Raw genomic sequence first — 22,569 nt, 5'->3', positions numbered from 1 at the left:
TATGGAAACTCAGGACTTTGTTGCATCTTTCCATTCCCTGCCAACAGCAGCCCTCAACTACAGGTGACTGCCAATTTTCCAAGTATAACCACAAGAGAAAAAGAGCAGAGGTGACTGGATGGGGAGCAGCAGAAAAGTAAGTTAGGTAATTCATCAAAATGGTGAAACTCTTGACAAGGTGAACGCTTTAAAAGCCACGCAGTTCTGTAAATCTCCCCAAGCCTTTTCTGGATATTTTTACTGACAGTGCTGAAAAAAGTGTGATGTGCTGATTCTGCTGTGAACAGAATCCTAACGCAAATTAAAAGTTTAATTAGAAGATCAATTTCTCAGGAAAACATGGAAACTTGGAAAAGTGTCACCATATCCTAGATCACTACAGATAACAAGAAAGCAGAATCTAAAGCACAAAATCATAAAGGAGAGAAGAGAAACAAATGGTTACTAAGCTATTAGGGAGAAAGGTTAAGTTAGTTCTTTGCCAGCATCTGAAACCTTTCATGCTAACAAAAGGAAAAGGATTTTTCAGAAATTTTGAAGTGTCCAGATCTTTTGAAATCAACAAGTTAGACATCTAAATACTTATATTAGCCCATAGGTTTAACAAGCCTTTTGTGGAAGAGCAAGTGAGGATAAAGATTATTAATTCACTTAATGGGGCAGCCACGATAGTGATGGGGAGCTGTGATGATTTCACAATCACAGGGTCCCAGGCTATGTCAGTGTGGTAGCAAGGTATGACTTTGCTCCTCACTACCTTTTAAGTGAACCCACCCATTTTTAACAACCATTTTTTCATAGCAAATACCTGTTTCTTAAGTCTGCCAGGATCAACTGAGAAACTCCATACAGTTTTCTTTTGGGAATTGATAACTTTTGCATTCATGGGCCTCTTTGAAAAAAACAAAGACATTAATTAAAAAAAAAAAAAAGACATTTTTGAAAAAAAACAAAGACATTTATTAAAAAAAAAAAAAAGTCATCTTCCCAACACATAACATACAATGCTCCAGAAAAATTCTAAAACCTCAAAAGGACTTCAGATTATCATGACAATAATGTACTGGGATCCAACCCTAACTGTTCTGTATTTTAAAGTCAATATAATATAATGTGTAACATTTAATTGTTCTTTAACTAAATAAATGCAATTATGAATTTCCCAGTAATTTTTCTGAACAAGCTGAAAAATATACCTCATACCTATCCATGCATTCCTGCAATTACTGATGGGGCTGTTGATGGAAGATTAGAATTTGCTGGGTGAGTTGCTGACCAATGAACCCTGCCAGAATATCCTGGAATATTTGGAGTGCTAAAGGAAATAGTTAAAAGGGGGATGGGATAGAGAAAGGTTAAATTAAATGACTATAGGCTTGACATATGACTTATAGATATATAAAGTTCTAAAATGGATAAGGTTTATCAAAGATGGGTGGGGTAAAATCTCTTAATAATAAAACAAGAAGTGCTTAGAATGTATAAACTTTCATAGCTTCTTTAAAGTCAGGGAAACAACTTTATGATGATCTTCCTGATGATCTGGGCTCAAATCTCTGGTTAGACATTATAAAGGTGAGCTCTTTAGATAATTCTTTTTTCTTCAATCTGTTTAGGTTTAGTATCTGTATAAGATTAATGATTAGAAGCAACATTTAATCACAAAGAAGAAATGAAATCACAGAGTTTGCATAGACCACAAAAAGCAAGGACATATTCTTTAAAAATGTGATGCAGATTTAGCTCATATTTAGTTTCCAGCTTCAAATATGAAATTTACATAACAGATTTCAAGTCAACAGGTGTGATTTCTCATGGGCTAAAACATAAATGATTTCCCAAATTATTCTAAGGTTCTCTAAATTTCCCTTTAGAATTTATTAAGATGTAGTAGTAACAACACTGCTTAGACACCAACTTAAATTCTAGTGTGAGCGAACCACTGAACTGAGACAGTATGCACCGAATCTTGGAAAATGAAAGCCTTTTGTTAATTCTGATGGTGTTTTAATGTGAAAATGAAAAGCAGAGGCCCTTAAAGATGTGGAGTAAAAAAACTCTACTTATCTGAAGCAGTACAAAGAAAATTTTGATAACAGTTGTTGCAAGATGAAGCAGAGATGCACAAAATTAAAGAAAAAATAGGTAATATGAATTCAGATAATCCATTAGTATTAGAAATAAAACAATATAAAGCCTCAATATAGTACCTTTTTTTGCAACTCAAAGTTTTTCAGAGAGTATAATTGATATTGTTCTGTATTGACATCTCAAAGTAGGACATGGTTGGACTATACAATTAAACATAGGACACACATACACATATACATCCAGACTGCCCATACCCATGGAAGTAAAGGCTTACAACAAGCTGTTTCATCTGCTGACTCAACTAAGTATTTGGGATTATACACCTCACCTCTGTTAGTCATTTGTGGGTCTTCACACCATATAGCACTGATAGCAGTGCTTCCTTTCTAGTAATTTCTCAAGTATTCTTCATCTTCCCTGAACTCTGTGTAAAAAAAACCAATTTCTTTAACTATTAAGTGTGCATAGAGTTACTAGTATCATGCATGTATTACTAGTATCATGCAGCTGATGAGCTTCTTCTCTACAACTAAGCTCAGCAGGGGATGCAAAAATGGACACATATGAGAGATACAGTTTATCAGACTTTGTGTATCTCTGACTTTTGTAGTGGGAAACTTGACTCTGACTTTCCTCACAAGAAGAGCAGAGGTAATGACAAAAAACTGTATCTACCTACCAGAGTTATAACATAGGACTCTGTATTTAGCATGAGAGCATTGGTGGTATCTGTTGTAGTCCTTGCACCCATAATTAGCAGAAGGACCACCTAATTATCTATTTCAGTTTGGAGTAACCTTGCACTAGCCCATATCTTCATATACTGCTACACTCCCTGTGCCATGCTCCAGTCTATGATTCTCCAGAGAGGATGGCTTTGTAGAATCAGTACAGAGGTTGTGTAGCACTTGGGAAGCTGTTGCCTATAGGGAATCACTGAGTAGTTGGCTGGGCAAGGAACAAATTTGCTCTCTGTCTTGACAGCAGCTCTGCAGGGGCAACAAGTGGCTTGAAAACCTTTACAGTAGTAGGACATGTTTTCTGAATTGGCCAAAATGGGTTGCATTCAAATTTGATTTTTCATGTCAAAGTAGACAACTGTTAGGTTAAGTGCACATTACATGAGTGTAGAAAATTTTTTCTGTATATCAGGATCCCACCAAAGGACACAAGGGATATTGGGTTGTTGTGACTGTAAGCACACAAATTCATCCAAAACTGAAAATGTATCTGAAGGAATATGTACCACTCTGAAGGAATCAGTCAAACTGTGAACACAGTTTTATTACCCTGGTAATGGGCTATGTAGCAAGATATGTCTACCACATGTCATGAAATTCCAGTGATTTCCTTGGAAGGGTATGGGGGTCACAAAGAGAAGTAGATGACAACAAGAAGTCCTATAGTGGCTTCCAGCATTTTATGAGCCTATTTGAAGTTAAATCACATAATAATTATACTGTTATATTATCATAATTTTACATATTAACTGTGTACTTTAATATTCTATAAAATACTTTTTATATTTTATATACTAATATTTCTATATTAATATATTAACTGTATTATTATGCAGTTATATTACTATAATTATAATTATATAATTATAACTATATAACTGTGAGGAATCTGATTGATAAAATCTTCTCACCTTTGAAACTTGCAAAAGTAGAAGAAAAGATTAAAGCATCATAAATGGGCAAATGTGACCCAAAAGTCAATCTGAAAAATGACCCAAGGTGAAGACTTGTTCTAGACTGTCTGGTAGAAATAATTGACAGAGGCTGGTGCATTCATAATATGTGGGATGAATGTGGATCTGTAAAAGAAGAGAGCTGAACAGAGAGAAGATAAAGGTACCAGGAAAGTAAGCAAGGTTACACTACAGCAAAGCAGCTGCTCTCTTGGGAACCTGCAGAGAAGATGCAAAACTGTACTGCGGTTATGTAGGTGATAAAGCAGAAGAAACTGAGGTTAAAAAAGTACCCCTTTGTGTTTTTGTTTTTTTGGATCATGCCATCTAGCTCTTGTGCACTTTCTCTGATGAGCTGCTAACCTATTGCTGCTGCTGAAGAAAACAACTAAGTGCCAGCCTACCACTGGGCAACACACAAAACTCCTCTGTGGTTGTGCTGCCGTCATCAAGCTTTCTTTCTGTAACCATGACATCTTTCTTGTTCATACACTTCCTTGTTATCATCCTAGCAGCTCTTAGTCAACAGTAACAAATATATAGTGCTGACAGTTGAATCTGTGCAGGCATTAAGATTTTTCAAGTGAATTGTAGTGATTCTGGCGGCCTCTGCATTGGTGTGCTTCTGCTTTTTATGTCCATAGAATCATAGAATCACTAAGTTTGGAAAGGACATCTAAGATCATCAAGTTCACTGTTAACTCAGGACTGTCAAGCCCACCCTAAACCATGTCCCCAAGTGCCACATCTACATATGTTTCAAATGTCTTCAGGGGTGGTGACTCCTTCACTTCCCTGGGCAGCCATATTTTCTTGTCCTGTTGCTGGTTACCTGGGAGAAGATACTGACCCCCCACCTGGCTTTTGGGTAGTTGTAAAGACAGATAAGGTTCCCCCTGAGACTCCCTTTCTCCAGGTTAAACAAACCTGGCTCCCTCAGCTGCTTCTCATAAGACTTGGTGCTCCAGACCCTTCACCAACTTCATTGCCCTTCTCAAGACATGCTGCAGCACCTCAATGTACTCTTTTGGTGAGGGGCCCAGAACTGGACAGTGGATTTAAAGGGCAACTTTACCATCTTGGGATGTCTTTGTAGATTTTTATTTCCTGGCAATGATCAGGAAGATCAATATGGATTTAATTTAGTAGGCCCTCCATACTGATATTTAGAGCTATTTGAGACCCCTTAAGGTCTCTGAGATAATTTTCTATAACACAGAACTCACAGGCGATACATATTGTTCAGAACCAGCAGCTGGAAGCGATGGTCTATAGTGCCTCCAGGGTATTGGATGCCCAGGTTTGCCATGTAAATTCCACATCACCTGTTTGTATGGGAGTAAAATATAGATTTCTGCCAAATAATCTGTAATTCCTGAAAACCTTGGATCTAGCACTTCAGCTTGAGCAATGGAGGTATCCAAGCTCTTTGAGGAAAAATTCTATCTAGTGAGATACCCAGTAGATTCTTACCTTAACACTTACAAGCAAAGAGTTCCTAACATCTTACTCTTCCTTATGAACACCCCTGTAAAAATGCAATAGAACTAAATCACCATATGAAGTCATTATACTTCTTTGGGTTTTTGCTACTATAGAATAGGCCTCTCAAATCTCACTCACTATATAAAGCTGTATAACAATTGGTTTCCACCTCAAATTCTCTTCCAAATGTAACACATTTGTGCCCTTCTACATCCTTTTTGCCTCTTTGATATTACTTGCCAAACAGAACAACCTGTGGTAAAAATGTCTCAGGCACGATCCTGTGTCAGGAAATTCATACACTCCTTTGTGTTGTGAAAGAACATATCTAAGATTACTTGTGAAGACAAAACAAAGTGCTTTAATGCAGAGGAGAGAATAGGACCGACAACATTCTGGGTTTCATTTCACACCCATCTCCCTCAGCCATCAAAGCACAATAGGGAATGGGTACTTAAAAATGGGTTTGGGGTTCCTGAAAAGATAAAAACATCAAATGGAAACTCCCCCAAATATGTTGTATCATGTTGGACTGGGAAACTTTGTTTCTACAATTTCAAACAATTTTATTCTGCTTTCAAAATTTTCAGTCCCCCTTTGTAGTATGGGGCAATATTTTTCAGACACAATAAAGCATTTCAAGGCAGCAATAAAATATCATTTGGAAAAGGCCAAAGTAGAATATTTCAACACACACTTGCCTCCACAGTCCCCTAAACGAGTCAAACTGGAGAACTACTAAACAGGCATGTATGGTAGACAAGCTGTCAGTTTCTGAAGAAAGAATACTTTATGAGAAAGCTCCACAGCAGCCCTTGGAAATGACTGTGCAAGGTGCAGGACAGCAGAGAGTCCTGTTCCCAGCTAATTGAGGCCTGTGGAGTTTCTGATAACTTGAATTTTCAAGGGATGCATGCACATAGACAGTTGGAAACTGACTACACTGAAGAAATATGCGAAGTCACTACAGATGTACTGATGTGATAGTAGCATTTTGCTCAATGTGCTTGAGAAACCATGAATAAAGGGTAATTTCAGAGAATATCTTTGTGCAAGAACTGCAGGACTTGAAACACTTAGGACTTTGTCTTTCTAGCAACTGCATGTTTCCCATTTCAATCAAATGCTTTTGATCAGATTTGTTGTCTTCCTCACACACACAACGCCTATGGCACTGGACAGGTCATTTCAACTTGTCAATTTGTACCTGTCAAAACCCAGTTGTAACCTGTTTCACCAGCGTAGTGGCAATGCATTAGCTGATGTTTCAAAAGCACTGCTGTGTAACTAACCCTTGGTGAGAATGCACATGAATTGTGTAAGCACTGCCCTCTACCGTGGATTAAGAGAGCTGAGGAATGAGTAGAAAGTTTTGAAAAGATGATGACTGCCCCATTTCTTACTTAATTGAGGAGACAGAGGCTTGCACTGTGGAACAAGAAAACAATCACTGTCCGAACTGCTTTTGTCAAATGTCAAGAGGCAGATTCCAGTAGGCACAGAAGTGAATCAGGAAGTTGTTGTAACACCAAAGGCATACTAAAGAGAAAAGCACAAGTCAGATATAGGAAATAAACCTGGATTGATATAAAATGTTGCTGTGTACGCTGGAATGCACTAAATGTGCTACACTATTACTACATTAAGTTCTGCCAGCTCACTGAAGGTGTAAGGGAGCTCTAACAATACCAGGGAGAAGAGTTATCTGTGCCTATCAGACCAGAGCCCAGCCCCTGAATGCTACAGAGGAAATCCCCATCACCAAAGCGTGGGAGGCTTTTTTCCATTGACCCTTAAAACACCTGCAGAATCTAAAATACCACATAGAGCATAACCTTGTTTCAGTAGCTGATTGGGGAAGAAGTCAACAGAGGAAAAATGCTGGTGGCCAGGGGTGAAATGCTGGTGGCCAATTATACAAAATAAAAGATGCATATAAATATTTTCAAGAAAAAAAGAACAGTAGATGATTATGTTGGAAACCCACATGATCCAATAAAAGCAGTTTATCTACAGTTTTCAAAATTGTTGAGTTCAAAATGCACTTCTAAATAAGAAAGACAGTATTTCAAAGTAGTTGTTTATAAAAAGAAACAATGATTTGGGTCATTACTTATTTTCACTTTTCAATAACATCGCACCTCTCAAAAGTGCTTATAGAATTTATCAGTCTGAGGCTTCCTGGAAGTCACTGTAGCTCTGCTGCAAAATTTCCTCTGAAAACACGATATTTTTCCAGTATTTGGGCTGTCCTCCTCTTCCTTGGTGCATATGTGGGTTGGAGCAGCAGTTAGACACAGGAGATCAGATTGTGGTGTTTGTGGCCAGATTTTCACAGGAGCTTAGCGATCAACGTGCACCCAGAATGTGAGCTCTTTCAGAATTCTGGTTTTCATGTGTGGTTGCTGAACTATTTTTGAAAGCCTGGCTAGCTGCACAAAACATAGCCATTTAGCACTCAGTTGCTTACCTAGCTAATATATGGGTAGTTATGTGACATATACAGCCAAATGCTGTATTCATCTTCCACAAATAAATTAATATTATCAGGGAATTATTAACAATCAAACTACTAAGAAACAAAGCAAAAATAACCAAGGAAAACAGACACAATTAATTCAGAGTTTAAAGTCTTGTAAAAGAAATCCTAGAGGCCTCAGCTCTGCAAAATATGTAAACAGATTTTCAATCCTATCCCTGTTCAGGAAATCTTGTTAAGCAGATACCTTTAATTCACTGATTCCAATGGAATTTACACTTCATGAGTTTGAAAAAACAAGAATGCAAGTACAAGAGAGTTTACAGTTGGCAGACAAGTAGAGAGGGTAGGGAAAAATGAAGAAAAAGAAAGCATGCATTAAAAAAAATGGTGCATTTCAAAATACCACAAAAGCCCCCTGAGCCACTGGGCAACTGTTATCCAGTACACCTAAAAAAATCACACAAGCAACATACGTTGAAAATAGAAAAATATCAATGTATTCAATGTACTCATTAATTGTTGGGATAAAAAGATAAGTTTTAAGCCTACACCACATGTGTTCTGACAGTGTAGCCTCCTCAAGCACTGAGCTGTACAATGGGATTATAAGTTTTATAAAAATTTTTATGAGGTCTCTTGGTGAAAGAGGACTGCATCAGAGAGAGATTTTCAGAATGCTCTCCCACAACAGCTTCCTAATTTTTTGACTGTCACTTTCAAAAAAAAAACTTATTTCAATGTCACCCTTGACAAAGATATGGTAGAAGATTCCAGCTTTTAGGCATACATTGCAGCATATCTGGGGATGAAAAAGAGCAACAAGTTCATTTCAAAGCAAATTCAGTAGTGCATATACAAACCATGAATATTAAGAATGATGCTACATTCCAGGGCTGGAAGAGACCTCAAGAGACTATGCCATTCATGATTTTCCCCAAAGGCAGGTTTTAATGAAAGCCTGGAAGAGAATGAGAAGAACTGAATTATGATCCAGGATTTTTTGTCACCTGCAGAGAAGAGTCTGACCCAAAAAGCACATCCATAGCTCTCTTTGGGCCATTTTCACTGATTATTCTAGACTGCCACCAGATTACCTACACAGTTATTAATAAGTTCATATTCATAAATTTTGCACTTCTAGATGAATCACAACATTTATGACATGGCTTTTTACATGTGCTGCAAGCTCCCACAGTTATTCGATATCTGAACCACTGAGAAAAGCTGGATGACACATGATTATGATTCCTAAGTTTTCATTTTTATTTCAGCCTAATTTTAAAGAAGTATGACCATCACTTAATCCTAATTAATATTATATGAAACCAAGTTTAAGCAAAGAAATAGTTGAAAAGCCTAAATATGAGAGTTCAGTTTAAAAAACAGTATGTTTGTGTTCAGGATATGTGAAGCCTTTTTCCTAACTGTGCTACAGATTCCCAATGGGAATTTGGTGAATGACCTTATCACATTGCACCTGGATTTACATCTGTAAGACTTCCAAGTTGCATGGTAAGGACTTCACAATATAACCTAGAATGCGGGATATATGCACAGCAGCTCTTCACAACACTGACCTTGTATTAGGGGCTTTAAGCTCAACTACAGCTCAGGTTAAGACTTTTATCTTTTTTCTAATTCCTTAAGAAAAAAGAAAAACAGAAGATGGTTTCCTGTTCTGCCAAAAGGAAGAGAGGGTGGGTGCAAGGCTACCAGAAAAAACATGCCCAGGTTCACCACTCTTCCTGTTTGTCTCTGCAGCTACATGACAGATGACTCTTAGTTACTTTCAGCTTTGCTAATAATTTGAATGGCAACCACTTTCTTGCATGGTTTGGGGAAGAACAGTGTCTCACTCTGGAGTAATGCCTGGGCACTGATGCTGTTGCCCAAGTGCTGCAAGCAGGAAGTGCTGCTGCTACTCTGTGAGAGTGAAAGTGACTGTTTATTAAGAGAGCTTTACACTTTATATTTACAAAGTATATATCTGACTTTTCAAGGATTTTGGTTGAGTTCAATGGCCTCTACACATCTTTCCAAAATTACTGGTGAACACACAAAGTGAGAAAAACAAATTATAGGCAAAATTTTATGCCTTCTGACTTCCTTCTTTCTTCTGCTCAAAATCATAGCAATCTTGATGTCTGACAGTCATGGATGAATAATAAGTGTGAAAATCTTAATAAAATTTTCCAGATGGAATTGAGTTTTTTACAACTGAGTTTTTTTGAGCTTTGAGATGTCAGAATCTTTTAAATCTCAGAGGTCTTGGTCTCCCTGTTGCCAAAAATCAATGAAATCCATAGCCTCACTCACTAAAAAACAGAAAAATGAGATGCAGCATTCCAGAGAAGGCAATACAGAATCACTTATCCACAAATCTTCCATGACACCATTTGATGCAAATAGTCCCAGATAGGATGTGTGCCTGCAGCAGAGTGCACACATCTGCTTCTCTTCTTCAAAGTTCCACCATAACAGCAGTATAGCAGAACTAAAGGTTAACGACTCTGTAACCTCACCTCAACCCAGACATCTCTGTTCAGCACTGTGCTGTATTCTGTATGTGCTGTATTTTGAAAGCACAGCCATTTCTCAATAACAATTTAAAACTGTTTTTGTCATAATTTCAAGCAGAAAAGTTAAATGCAGGCTCTGAGAAACAAGATGACTTATGCAGAACGTGAGAGAAAATAATCAGAATGGTGCATTATGTCATAAAAGCTTGGGATTAATAGTCTTGTTTGCAGTAATGTGGATCAAATGTTACCTTACAATCTTACAATGATTAGCACCTCACTTTACCTGTGAATCTGCTGCTGTGTGAAGAATGATGCGCTGCTCCCCACACAGGTAACAGCATGTGATGCACTGCAAAAGGGTATACATTCACCCTGAAACAGATGTAAGAAACATAAGTGAACAGATCTAAGTTGTAGCACAAAAATTACAGCTACTCACAAGGCAGCTCCCAACAGCCAGGTGTGTTTAGCACATGCTCTGATGTAACACCCAGCATCAAGTCTTTCCTTCAGAACAGGGAGGGCAATATTTCTACCGCTTTTGACCCTCTGCTTTACCCAGTGAAGTATCCTTCCTGTACTTTCCTCAAAAATGTGAGCTGGGGAAGACCATTTTAAGGACACACAAGAAAGGCTGATGAAAAGAGAAATTCTGTTTAAATTTAAAAAATAAAGAAGTCTAGTTTCTCTTTTGTTTTATTATTTTAATTCTTATAATTAAGCTGCTATTTTGCCATTTTCCTTTCTCAAAAGTTTACAAATGAGCACTTAGTAGCTCAAGCTACTAAAGATAGGTTTAGGAATGGCCTAAAGTGAAAACCTTCAAAGTTAATGATCTAGCTAAAAGTATAGTTTTCCAATAGCACTCAGGGAGCTTTTGCACACTCAAAGGCCATCTAGTGACTAAAGTTAACAATCACACACTTTTGACATGGCAATATTCAAATCATATTACTTACCAAACATGCAACAGACCATTATACTAAATAATAGGAAATATTCGAAGTATGAAAGTATGGCATAGTTTCAAAATAAACATGTTTCCATTCTTTCCACCTAAGATCAGATTCTTACCAGTTTTCCCTTTAGCCAAGTAACAAGAATGCAAGAGGCAGTGTCAAAATCATGCTAAATGAAACGTAGTGTGCAGTGCTTGTGTAGTGAGGTTTGGAAGTTTGAACATGGTTAAGTAGGACTAAGTCTACATCAGCACTGCCTTCAAAATTTACTGCACCAACACAGCAGATAGAAAGTAAATCAAATATATGTACATTATTCATTAGACAGCTGGTGGAGGCAGCTGAACCATACACTGCATGCTCCAAAATTCTAGTTATTTATTAAAATGGTCCACAAGAAAAGAACACAGAGATGAACGGCCCTGTGTGCTTGGCATATCCCAAGATAAAAGCAATCATCTGCTGAACTTGCAGCACATAAAGACTGACAGCTCTAATGCATATGTTCAGAGAGACTTGGGGGAAAATGGAAATAAGATAGAAATGTGTCATCTCTCATCTTTTTGGCTATTCTTATCATCGGGCTGGGATACTCTTACAAAGCGGACAGAACAGATTCTGAGTCCTAGTTTACAGGTAAAAAGTTGGAGATACCCACAAGCAAAGGAGACTCAGCATACACTCTCCTCTGCCACCAGAAAATGCCTTAAGTTTAAATAACATAGCCCAGCTACAGTCCTTGTTTCAGAAAATGAGAGAGAGACTGCTTGGGCTTAATAAAAAATGACAAAAGTTGAAACAACCTAGGGACACTACACTTACATATACAAAGGGATATGACAGATTTGAGAGCTTTGGCTTACACTTTTAAATACAAAATGGATCAATAACTTTTTTTTTCCACCAGACAGAACATTCTGTAGAATATTTATGAGGTCCCAAAGACAGGTCGTGACAAGTCAAAGTTTTGCTCTTGGAATAATACAGTGCTCATTTGAATTTGGTAAAAGACTGGCAAATATTTAGCTTGGCATATATGCTAAATGAACCAGCTCAGCAGGCAGAATCTTATCTTTTAACCTCTGCTGATATTAGGACTTCAGTAAATTTCATAGTACAGTATAAGCAAATTTTCTTTAAAATTTCACTACTTCCCTTCTAGCAACACTTATTTCATTGAGTCCTTGAGAACACAGGACAATTTAACATCAGGTCTGAATTTCTTTCTTGGTCTGGCCCTGCAAGCAACTCTCACTGTCCACAACTATATTCCCTTGAAAGAGTGTCATTCAAGAAACCATGATAGCATTATCTATCTATCTATCTATCTATCTATCTATCTATCTATCTATCTATCTATCTATCTATCTATCTACCTATCTATGCTTTTCTTCCACCCTGCTGAGGTACCTGTCTCTCCCACTGTATGCCTGAGCCTGCCCAGCAACTCACCTATCCATTGAGTTTGCCTGAGCAAATCTTCTGGCTCATAGTCCAGAAGGGAGACATATTCTTATTTTTCTATAATACTTTACCCATTTTTCTTTCTTTGTCTCAACTTAGTTCTTATTTGACCCCTTTTAAGACTTCTGTGACCTTTTCTTGGACTCATCTAAAATGCTTAACTCTGAGATAGATTTGAATAGGTGAAATACAGAGTAACTAAAAGACACCAATGCAGAAGTGATTGTTTTGGACAGACAGCAAAAACCCCCTTTAGTTAGTGCATGGGTATGATTACCATGGTGTTTTCATAGATGTCATGTCTTAATGCAAACATCAGATGTAGGAAATCATGAGAATCATTCCCTTTACATGTTTCTTCTGTTCTGCTTTTTATATTTAACTCTCTCACAGGAGAAACATGCAGAAAATATTTTTGATACAGTTATTAACTGAATATCTTAATTTCTCTAGTTACAGAATGCTGCTGAATTTAGTCTGCTGAGATAATTAACTGTCCACAGATTTCATAAAAGGACTGTTCAGACAACTCCAATATTCACAAAACCTGAAATTTACAAACCACCAGATCTCTGTGGAGAGGTAAAAGATCTTGTTTGGAATCTGTCCCAGAAGCCTCCGACAACCTAAAATCATAATAGCAAAATAATGCTTCTTGTATGCAACATTAGCTAATTAATCTGACTTAATAGTTTCTTCAGGCAGCAATCAGAACCAATTGCAAGAATGAATTTTAGTTTTATTAAAAATAATAATTGTTACAGTTAATAAACACACGTAAACCAACTTAACATGAGATTTATTAATGTAGATCATTCCTATCAACCAATTTTTCATCAATACCCTTGTACTCTGTTTTGACATTCTGCATGCATGTCTTCTGTATCAATTTATGGGGGGCACAGGGAAAAAATATGAAATATTAAATAATATGAGGCAGTTACTCACATGTGGTGGTGACCTCTAATGCATACTTGGGATTATTTTTGCTTGAAAATATTTTTGTGGGTTTATGTGGATGACCTATACAAAATTTAGGCTCCCTTTCATTAGCAAACCTAAAAACACTTACAAAGAAATTGTTCATTGACTTGGCTTATTTTAGGTTTGGGATTGTATCTTCTTTTTGCGAAATACTGGGAAACAGGATCATCCAACATCTCCCCTGTTGATATTGGAGGCTATATTTTGGAAGAAAACATATTATCCCAAGGAACTCCTTTGTAAGCTCTAGATCAACAATTTAAAAAAAAAAAGTAGAGAAAAAGTTCCCATATAATCATTAATGAATGACACTGGTAGATAGTCCTTATGGACTATGTGATGTAGATGTAGAAAGTAACAAAAGTATAGACTTCTTTTTTGATAGGAAATGAAAATCTGAGGATTATATGTTGCTTGCTAGGGAACAAGTAGTTACTGCACAGGATTTTTCATAGGATTGTCTTCTCTAAAATGGTCTTACGCCCTAAGTGAAAGAGGTAGCTTCTTCTCCAATAAGCTTACGGTGGTGAAGGGATTTATTTTGTCTGAACTTGAATAATCAGTTAAGGGAGAGGAGACATAAGTAGAGACTGGACACCAGGCACATCATGCTTCTGACAGGTGCTGAAGACAGATGTACAGCATGCCCTTTTGGAAACTACAGTTTCTCTTCACTGTCTACAGGGGAAGTGGAGATGAAAGGCAAAGACTGGATACAAACTTCTAGATAACTAAAGTTCATAGATAAATCCTATGCTAAATGACATTAAACAGCAGAAATTCTGATTGCTAGAAAATTTTTTTGTAGTCTTATATGTTCTGCTATCTAAAAGTGCTTAGTACCACCTTAGAAGATAAAAAATGAAGTGAAAACAAAAGCAAAAACTGTTTTAAAAAGAAACAGCTAGTATTTGACTTGTAGACACTATGTATTGTTTTTGACCCTTATATTTTAAAATTAGGAATATTAACTTTAGTGGGCCCAGCAACAGTTAATGCTAAATAAAAGACTTTAAAATTACTTTTCCAGATTCTTGTGAATATGTAACTGTAAGTATGATAAATAATCTAACCCTTAGTAAAACAACAGTTGTTTTATTCAATGGCACTCAGCCTTAAAGAGATTATTTCAAGTCTTTTACCTTATTTCCAGGTGATCTATTAGCTTATTAGGCAGTATGCTATTACATATTTCATTGTTTTATGGGTATTTAATAGCACAGATATTTTGGAATATGCTGTAGGACATTTTTCACAGAATCACAAAATAATCTGACTTGGAAGGGACCCTCAAGGATCATCGAGTCCAGTTCCTGGCCCTGTACAGGACCATACCCAAGAGTCACAGCATATGCCTGGGAAGATTGTCCAAATACTTCTTGAAGTCTCTCAGGCTGGTGCTGTGACCACTGCCCTGGGGAGCCTGTTCCAGTGCCCAGCACCTTCTGGATGAAGAACCTTTGTCTAATATCCAACCTAATATCCTCTGACTCAGCTTCAGGCCCTTCCCTCAGGTCCTGTCACTGGTCACCACAGAGAAGACATCAGTGTCTGTCCCTCCTCTTCCCCTCATGAGAAAGCTGTAACTGCAATGAGATCTCCCTTCAGTCTCCTGCAGGCTGAACAGACCAAGTGACCTCAGCTGCTCTGCAAAGGCTTCTCCTCCAGACCCTTCACCATCTTTGCTGCCCTCCTTTGGAAACTCTCTAACAGTTTCATGTCTTTTTTATATTTTGGCTCCCAAAACTGCCCCCAGCACTCAAGGGGAGGTCACCTCTCTGCAGTGCAGAGCAGAGCAGAGCAGAGCAGGACAATCCCCTCCCTTGCCCGGGTGGTGAGGCTGTGCCTGATGCACCCCAGGACAGTGTTGGCTCTCCTGGCTGCCAGGACACTGCTGCCTCATGGTCAGCTTGCCATCAAACAGGACCCCCAGTTTCCTTTCTATGGCACTGCTTTCCAGCATCTCATTCCCCAGTCTGTTCATACAACCAGAGTGCTGATTCCATCACTTCCCCTTGTTGAACTTAATTTGGCTGGTCATTGTCTGGACATCTAATTTGTCAAGGTCTGAAAGTTTGTAAATACTTCACTTGCTATTTTTCAAGTTGCACATTTCTTTTCACTTTACTTTTTTTTTTTGCTTCTGATTAAACTTTCTTCTTTCTATTTCTACAGGCAGTCAGAGCTTTTAACTTACTAAGTACCTAAATACTGCCTAAGGTAATTTTCTATCAATATTTGAAATGGAAAAGAGGCTGGAATCCTACCTTGAGATACCTCTCAGTCAATGTGATGATTACTTCTCTAGAGTAATGATTACTGTGGAGAAAATGCTTACTGGTTCAGCAGAGGAACCACTGGGTTCCTTATTCAAAGGCCACAGGGAAATTAATATATTATAACATATATTGTGAAATTAATATATAAAATATATATTAATTGTGAAATTAATATAATGTTACCAAAAATGCAGTAAGTTCTGCATTAAGCCTCTTAAAGATACAGTAGAAGAAAAATAAGATCTTCTCATGGATAAATAATTGGTTAGAAGATCACAGATAGAAGGAAGGGATAAATAATCAGTTTTCCAAGTTGGTAGAGACCACTGGTAGAGAGACCTCCAGATAACCCATCTGGGCCTAGGACATTTTTGCCTAATATATTTACAAATTATCTGTAAGTAGGGAGTTAGAATGTAAGTGATGTGCTCAAAAAGCAAATATATATATATTAATGAAGACAAATCTGTGAATGCATGACTATTAAAACACACAGTCTCCTGGTTGTGTGGTGGAATCCCTGATCAACAAATCACCACATGATTGGAAAATATTTGGAGGAAGGATGATGACTTTATTAACTATCCACAGTCTCAGATGAAATGCTGGGCTACATGGGCTTTTGGAGAAATTTAAAAATCTAGTAGTAGCATGAGTAAACTACTTATATCTTTAAAAAGTGGTTACTACCAAGTCTATAAGTTAACTCTATAGTATTTCCTATTTCTCATTTCCCAGCTTTGGAGAAAACTATGTCTTCAGATGTGTTAGCTTCCAGCAGGGGCAAGAAATCATCTCTGCTCTTTATCAGACTTGTAAGATAACCTGGTTCATTCTGCAATCCCCATAACCTCTGTGTTAAGGCTTACAAATAGAACAGTATTTACAAACTGGGCAGGGAGAGTTCATAACTAGGTCCCCAGTACAAATACACCCATATGGTCAAATTCTGAGGTCATCCTCCTCCTAACAACTGCAAAGAAAGCTTGAGACCACGGAGAAAAGGGTAGAAAATTCTGTTGTCATATGACTGAGAGAAGGGGACTCCACAGGCAATCATTATTAAGGCCTGGTCTTCCAGCACAGAGCACCTCCCCTGTATGGAATACATGGACAATAGCTCCTCAGCTGTTGTCCTTTCTCTGATTCTTTAGTCTTAGAACAACCTTCTTCACCTTCTTCACCACTTGCTTTGCTATTACAGAACTTCACAGTTAACTTTGCTTAGCAGATGCAAAAGTCTGCTAGAGAAGTTCAAAGTTGTGGACTGCCAAAGCCGCAGTGCTACATCTTCTCACAATAGAGAACTGTCTGCTGCAGATGTTTTATATACCACAGCTCATCTGTCTCAAAGGCTCCTTCTCTCTCTTTTTTTATGTTCATCCCAGACACAGTGGAGAAAGTGACTGTAGAATTTGCTTACAAAATGCCTGACTGATCTCTCTTTCAGCACAACTTCCCCAAATGACTTAGCTGTGGAATGTTTTGGGACTGGTATCTAGAAGGGTTAGCAAGTTTCATCACATGCTTGGGGGTTGGTAGTCAGGGTCTGAATCATAAAGCTAAAATCAGGATATTTTTTATGCAGTTTCATTAAAAATAGCACCTAAAAACTCATCAACTTTTTATATTAATATTTACACATTTGAAGTTAATACCTCAGCATCACAAAAAACCCCTGTAAATGTGTATTAGGTTTGGAAGAGCACTTACACCACTTCCTTAAGAAATTTATGCTGCACTATATCTGTTTCAAGGTTTGTCCCTGAGTTCAGTTTTACTTTTCCTGACAACTTTAGCAGGGTCAGCATTTTAGTCTAACAGTGACTTTCCTGAACAAAATAACATCAGAAAGCCACCAGACAGTTTCTATCTGCTTCCTGGAACTACTGTCCATTTCAGAGCACTTTCTTGACTATAACCCAGATTACTGACTTGATGTCATTCATTTTCAGGTTTTGTCTGTGTTCATTTCAGGTGCGTCTCTATGTGCCAGAGTATGTCTCTCTCTGCCTGCTTTTCTTTGCATTGGAAAAAAATATTGGGCAGATAAAATTGCTTATCTGAAATCTTCCTTCCCCTTCACTTTTCCAGAGGATTGCAGAGAAAAACAGCTGAACATTTTTGACTGGTATCTGTGGTATTGTTTTCATATGTAAAAGAAGAAAACAGTAAATGAGAAATAAGAGTGAAAATTGCATGGTATGGGAAAAAAGAAAAAAAAAAGGAAAATTATGTAGTTATTTTTTATCCCTTGTGGTTTATTGGGTTCCTTACAGTTGTTTTATATGGCTGTATTAAGCAAGAAGTGATTTAAAATGCAAAGTTTGTACAGAAATTGGGAACCAAAACCACTGCCAGAATTTATGGTACTTAGAGACTTTTTTGATTGCAGTAACGTGCATAAAGTATTGTTAACTGTGCAGTAACTGCACTATTTCATAGCAAAATGGAAGTAGGAGTTTATTTACATTTTGCTACCATGTTCAAAGAAATGCCTCCCCTCATCTATGAGCATGTAGCGTGAGATACCACAAAATTTTGTTCTAGCTGTAATGAGAATTTCTCTATGAAAGTCCCTGAAAGTAACTTCAAACATATTGCTTATTGTTAATTACATCCTTCCTTATAAGTCCTGGGCAGGTATTTCTGCTTTCCACAATTTTTATCAGAAAATTCTGAAACCATCAAACCAATTTTACTTTATGTTATAAGGAGTGAATTTCCATTTTGGTGCTACAATCACTACAAAATAATCAGACTCAAATTTATCTGTAAGACACTGATATAAAGTAAGAGGGTAATGTGGTACTTTGACCAATATGTGATGGCAGTCTTCAAAAACTACTGTTCTCTGATTAACCAGACATTGTGACAGGTCTCTAAATGTGCTGCATTGCAACTTGTCAGGAAATACTAAAATACACAGAAGCATCCAGGGGATTTCCTAACTTTGGAGTGATTTGAGTTTCTTAGTTTGCATTAAAGTGGGTGTTCATTAGAGCTATGGTAAATAATTTCACATTTTACATAATCAGATTTTTTTAAAAAACAGTTAATTACCTTTGAAGTTGTTTTCTGGTTTTTTTAGCATTAGAATTCTCATTATAATTTGCTGACTGGTACCTCTTTGCTACAGCAGGAATAATGAATAATAAAAACACTTTACTGCAGTTGTTATATTCAGTTCCACAATGTAAGATTGTTCCTTTAGTATTGTTCCTTAAACATAAGATTGTTCCTTTAGGACACTAGGGAATGGAGTTCAGAAACTCATTTTATTTATTTGTTAAGCACCACCAGTTTCTTCAGTGATTAAAAAAACCAGTTTACCTCTGAGTCATACCCTGGACTTCCCCCTTCTGTCCTGGCTGGTTTCCTCCAGGAGGTCTCCATGGTCAGGCTGGGCTCTCTCACCTGTGGTGGGGACACTGGGGAGGTTCCCTATCACTGTAATCTGCCAGGGATTCAATAGCTCTTCCAACACTGGGCTGCTGTTCAGCATCTGCTGCTGGACTCACAAAACCTGAGCAGGAATCTGCTAAAAATGGAACTAGGAGTTTATTTACATTTTGCTACCATGCTCCAAATTTTTCCTGGACTGTTTCTCCTTTCCCTTTTTTTGGACCCACTCGAACCTGCTCTGGACGGGGACCTGGGAAACACCGAGAGTTTGCACCCTGCGGCCTGCAGCAGCTGCCCCAGCGCCAGAGGGACTGATAACAGAGCGACCAGCTCCAGGAGAGACTTTCTGAATTTGCCATCTTTTTCAGAGCGGTGAAAGAGTGGTGTCATCCGGTATTGTTCATTTTGTGTGCTGGGGGGTGCTGTGCCTGTTAAATAAGCAGGTTCTTTCCATTTCTCTCCGAGGAATCCTTCCCGAACCGGTTGCGGGGAGGGGTCGTGTGGGTTTGCTTTCTGGAGGGGCCCCCTTTTGGAGGTTTTTTCCCAAACTTGCTCTAAACCAGGACACCCTGGTTTCTATTTTTTTTAAGGAAGAGCTGCCGGGAGCGCAGTTTCCCGTGCCCCTGGCCGGGTGCAGCCCGCGCTGCCGCAAGCCTGGCTGCTCTAGAGGAGCTGTCCCTGGAGAGGGGACGGCTTGGGACAAGTTAACCAAACCCAGCTGCGGGGCGATTTCGGATGGCACCGCGGCGGCAGCGGCAGCAGCAGATGTTTCCCTGGGGTTTGAGGATGTGAAAACCTCTGCTCTGCTCCCCTCCCTTCCCTGCTTTCGCCAGAGGTGAGGGCAGAGCTGGCGCTGCGGCCGGGAAAGCCCCACACGGCCGCCTCCGCCCGGGAGATGCAGGGAAGGGAAGAACGGCGAGCCTGCCCTGAGGGGCCGGGCGGGGCGCGGGGCCGCCTCACGGGCCACCCCTGCTCCTTCACCTCCTCCTACTCTTCCTCCTGCCCACCCTCCCGCCGGCAACCCACGCAACCTGTTCCAGCACCTGACAGCCCTTTGAGTTGAAGGCATTTTTCCTGTCATCCCATCTGAACCTCCCCGGGTGCAGCTTGAGGCCGTTTCCTCTGGTCCTGTCGCTGTTCCTTGGGAGCACCCCCTTGGCAGCCTGGCAGTTTGAAGTTGGTGTTGCTCTCTGGGACACGCTGTTCCATAATGCAGGAGCTTTCCCCCGTGGGTTTTGTTTTACACCTGCCAGCATTTACATTGCCATGCCGGTTGGAATGGCAATGATTATGGTGGCGGATGTGAAGTATGCTCGGGTATCAACGTCTATTCCTACTGTGAATATGTGGTGGGCTCAGGCAATAAAGCCTAGGAATCTGATAGATAGTATAGCTCATACTATTCCCCTGTAGCCAAATGGTTCTTTTTTCCTTCATAGTAAGTCGTGACATGAGAGATGACTCTGAATCCTGGGAGAATTAAGATGTAGACTTCTGGATGACCGAAAAATCAGAAAAAGTGTTGGTATAGAACAGGGTCTCCTCCCCCTGCAGGGTCAAAGAATGTGATGTTGAGGTTCCAGTCTGTAAGGAATATTGTGATTCCTGCGGCAAGGACTGGAAGGGACAGGAGTAGGAGTACTGCGGTAATTAGGACTGATCAGATGATTTAGCCATCTACGCCCACCCAGTGGGATTGAACTTCCTGTCCCTGTATGAATTTGCAGATGGATGCAGGAAAGCGAAAGGATTATTTAATTTGATTCCTTTCCCCCAGAAAAAAAAGCAGAGAGTGCTGGAGAGAGGGGTGTTTTGCCTTCCCATGTGCCAAAGAAGTTGCATGCCAGGGTGGAGGTAACAGTCTCTGCTTCCTAGTGAGGTTTGGAAATTCAAACACAGTAAAATGCTTAAGCTTTCTGGTAGTATTAAACTAGGTTATTCAATTAGTGTACATATGTGCTGGATCTTATTCTATGGTCTGGTTGTGATCAAAGATGAAATTCAAAGTTCTACTTTCTGACAAAAAAGGGAAACCCACAAGCAGTATTTTAGTACATAGTCACTAAAACATCAGAGTATTTATACTGTCTTTGGTTTGAGTAGGCATGAAAGACATTGTCTGCTCCAGAAAAGACATTTCCATATTATTGCACTAAAGTGTTATTAGTACAATCTGAGTTTCAGACTGATGTAAAGAACATGAGACTTTTAATGTTAGTTTGTTTATTTGTTGGGTTTTTTAAAATTTTTTGTTTGGTTGGTTTGTTTTGTTTTTCCCTAGGTTTTTTTTTGTTTGTTTGTTTGTTTTGTTGTTTTTTTTTTAACTTACTAATGTTGACAGTTTTGGCATTATATTTTACCCTAACTGAATAATTAAACTTCTTGAGGACAATGTAGAGTGTGTTTCTTCAAGTGTCTTAATTCCATTTGAGTTTTCTGAGCCATCTAAAGGAAGTTTTGGTCTTACTGAAGAGATACTGCATTTTTAACTTTGGCATGCTAGATGGTAAAGTTTCTTTTTAGACTCCCTAATTTAGGGAGTTAATTAGGGAACTTAGGAAACACATGAGTGGTGTAGTTGTCAGACAGAAAATATAGAGATCCACTTGCAAAACGTAAAACAGCTTATATCTTGCAGGCTTTTTGTCTAAAGAGTTACTCTTAAATGAGACAGATTAGAAACTGAAATTATTTCTCCTGTATGACTTTAAAATGACAAATAATAGAAATGGTAATATTTCTGCACAGCACTTACCATGAATAGGCAATTTAGAAATGACAGCTGTCATTAAAGTACCTGGATCTAGAAAACCAATCTTGACTATAAGCATGATTGAGAAAAAGAATTTAAGTAAATAGATTTGCTATTAATATAATCTTTTGGTACAGAAATCTGTTTACTAAAACTATCTCAAAATATAATTACTTTAAAAAAACTTCTGGCAGTTACCATGACTTAAATATTTTCCTATTACTTTATAGAATTTTAATTTCTAATACATGAACTAAACCAATGCCAATTGAACACTATATTATTATAATATAATAATACAGCACTTTATTAATTAATAAATGGACTGTTTAATTATTTAAGGCTCATTCTAAACTGTTTCCTGCCAATGAAGGTTCAGACTAAACTTAATTTTCTGATAAATTATTGTGAAGATACTTGATTTTGCAACTCTAATGCTGATTTTAAGGTGGA

At 38.3% G+C, this 22,569-nt stretch overlaps 1 protein-coding gene across 1 annotated transcript; it reads right to left on the bottom strand.

Moving 5' to 3' along the window:
- Nucleotides 1-1,203: 1,203 nt before the first annotated feature.
- Nucleotides 1,204-20,620, bottom strand: SPMIP7 (sperm microtubule inner protein 7). The gene is given in 9 exon segments (XM_077186867.1): nucleotides 1,204-1,315; nucleotides 11,417-11,521; nucleotides 12,058-12,096; nucleotides 13,255-13,322; nucleotides 13,788-13,926; nucleotides 19,023-19,210; nucleotides 19,306-19,390; nucleotides 19,392-19,497; nucleotides 20,356-20,620. Coding segments are annotated over 9 exon segments (1,107 nt in total).
- Nucleotides 20,621-22,569: the final 1,949 nt, after the last annotated feature.

This window comes from Agelaius phoeniceus, chromosome 1 (genome assembly GCF_051311805.1).
Source record: "Agelaius phoeniceus isolate bAgePho1 chromosome 1, bAgePho1.hap1, whole genome shotgun sequence".
In the NCBI taxonomy this organism is placed as follows: Eukaryota; Metazoa; Chordata; class Aves; order Passeriformes; family Icteridae; genus Agelaius; species Agelaius phoeniceus.
Note: the sequence above shows the minus strand (reverse complement) of the source record. Positions and strands in the feature narration are given on the sequence as shown.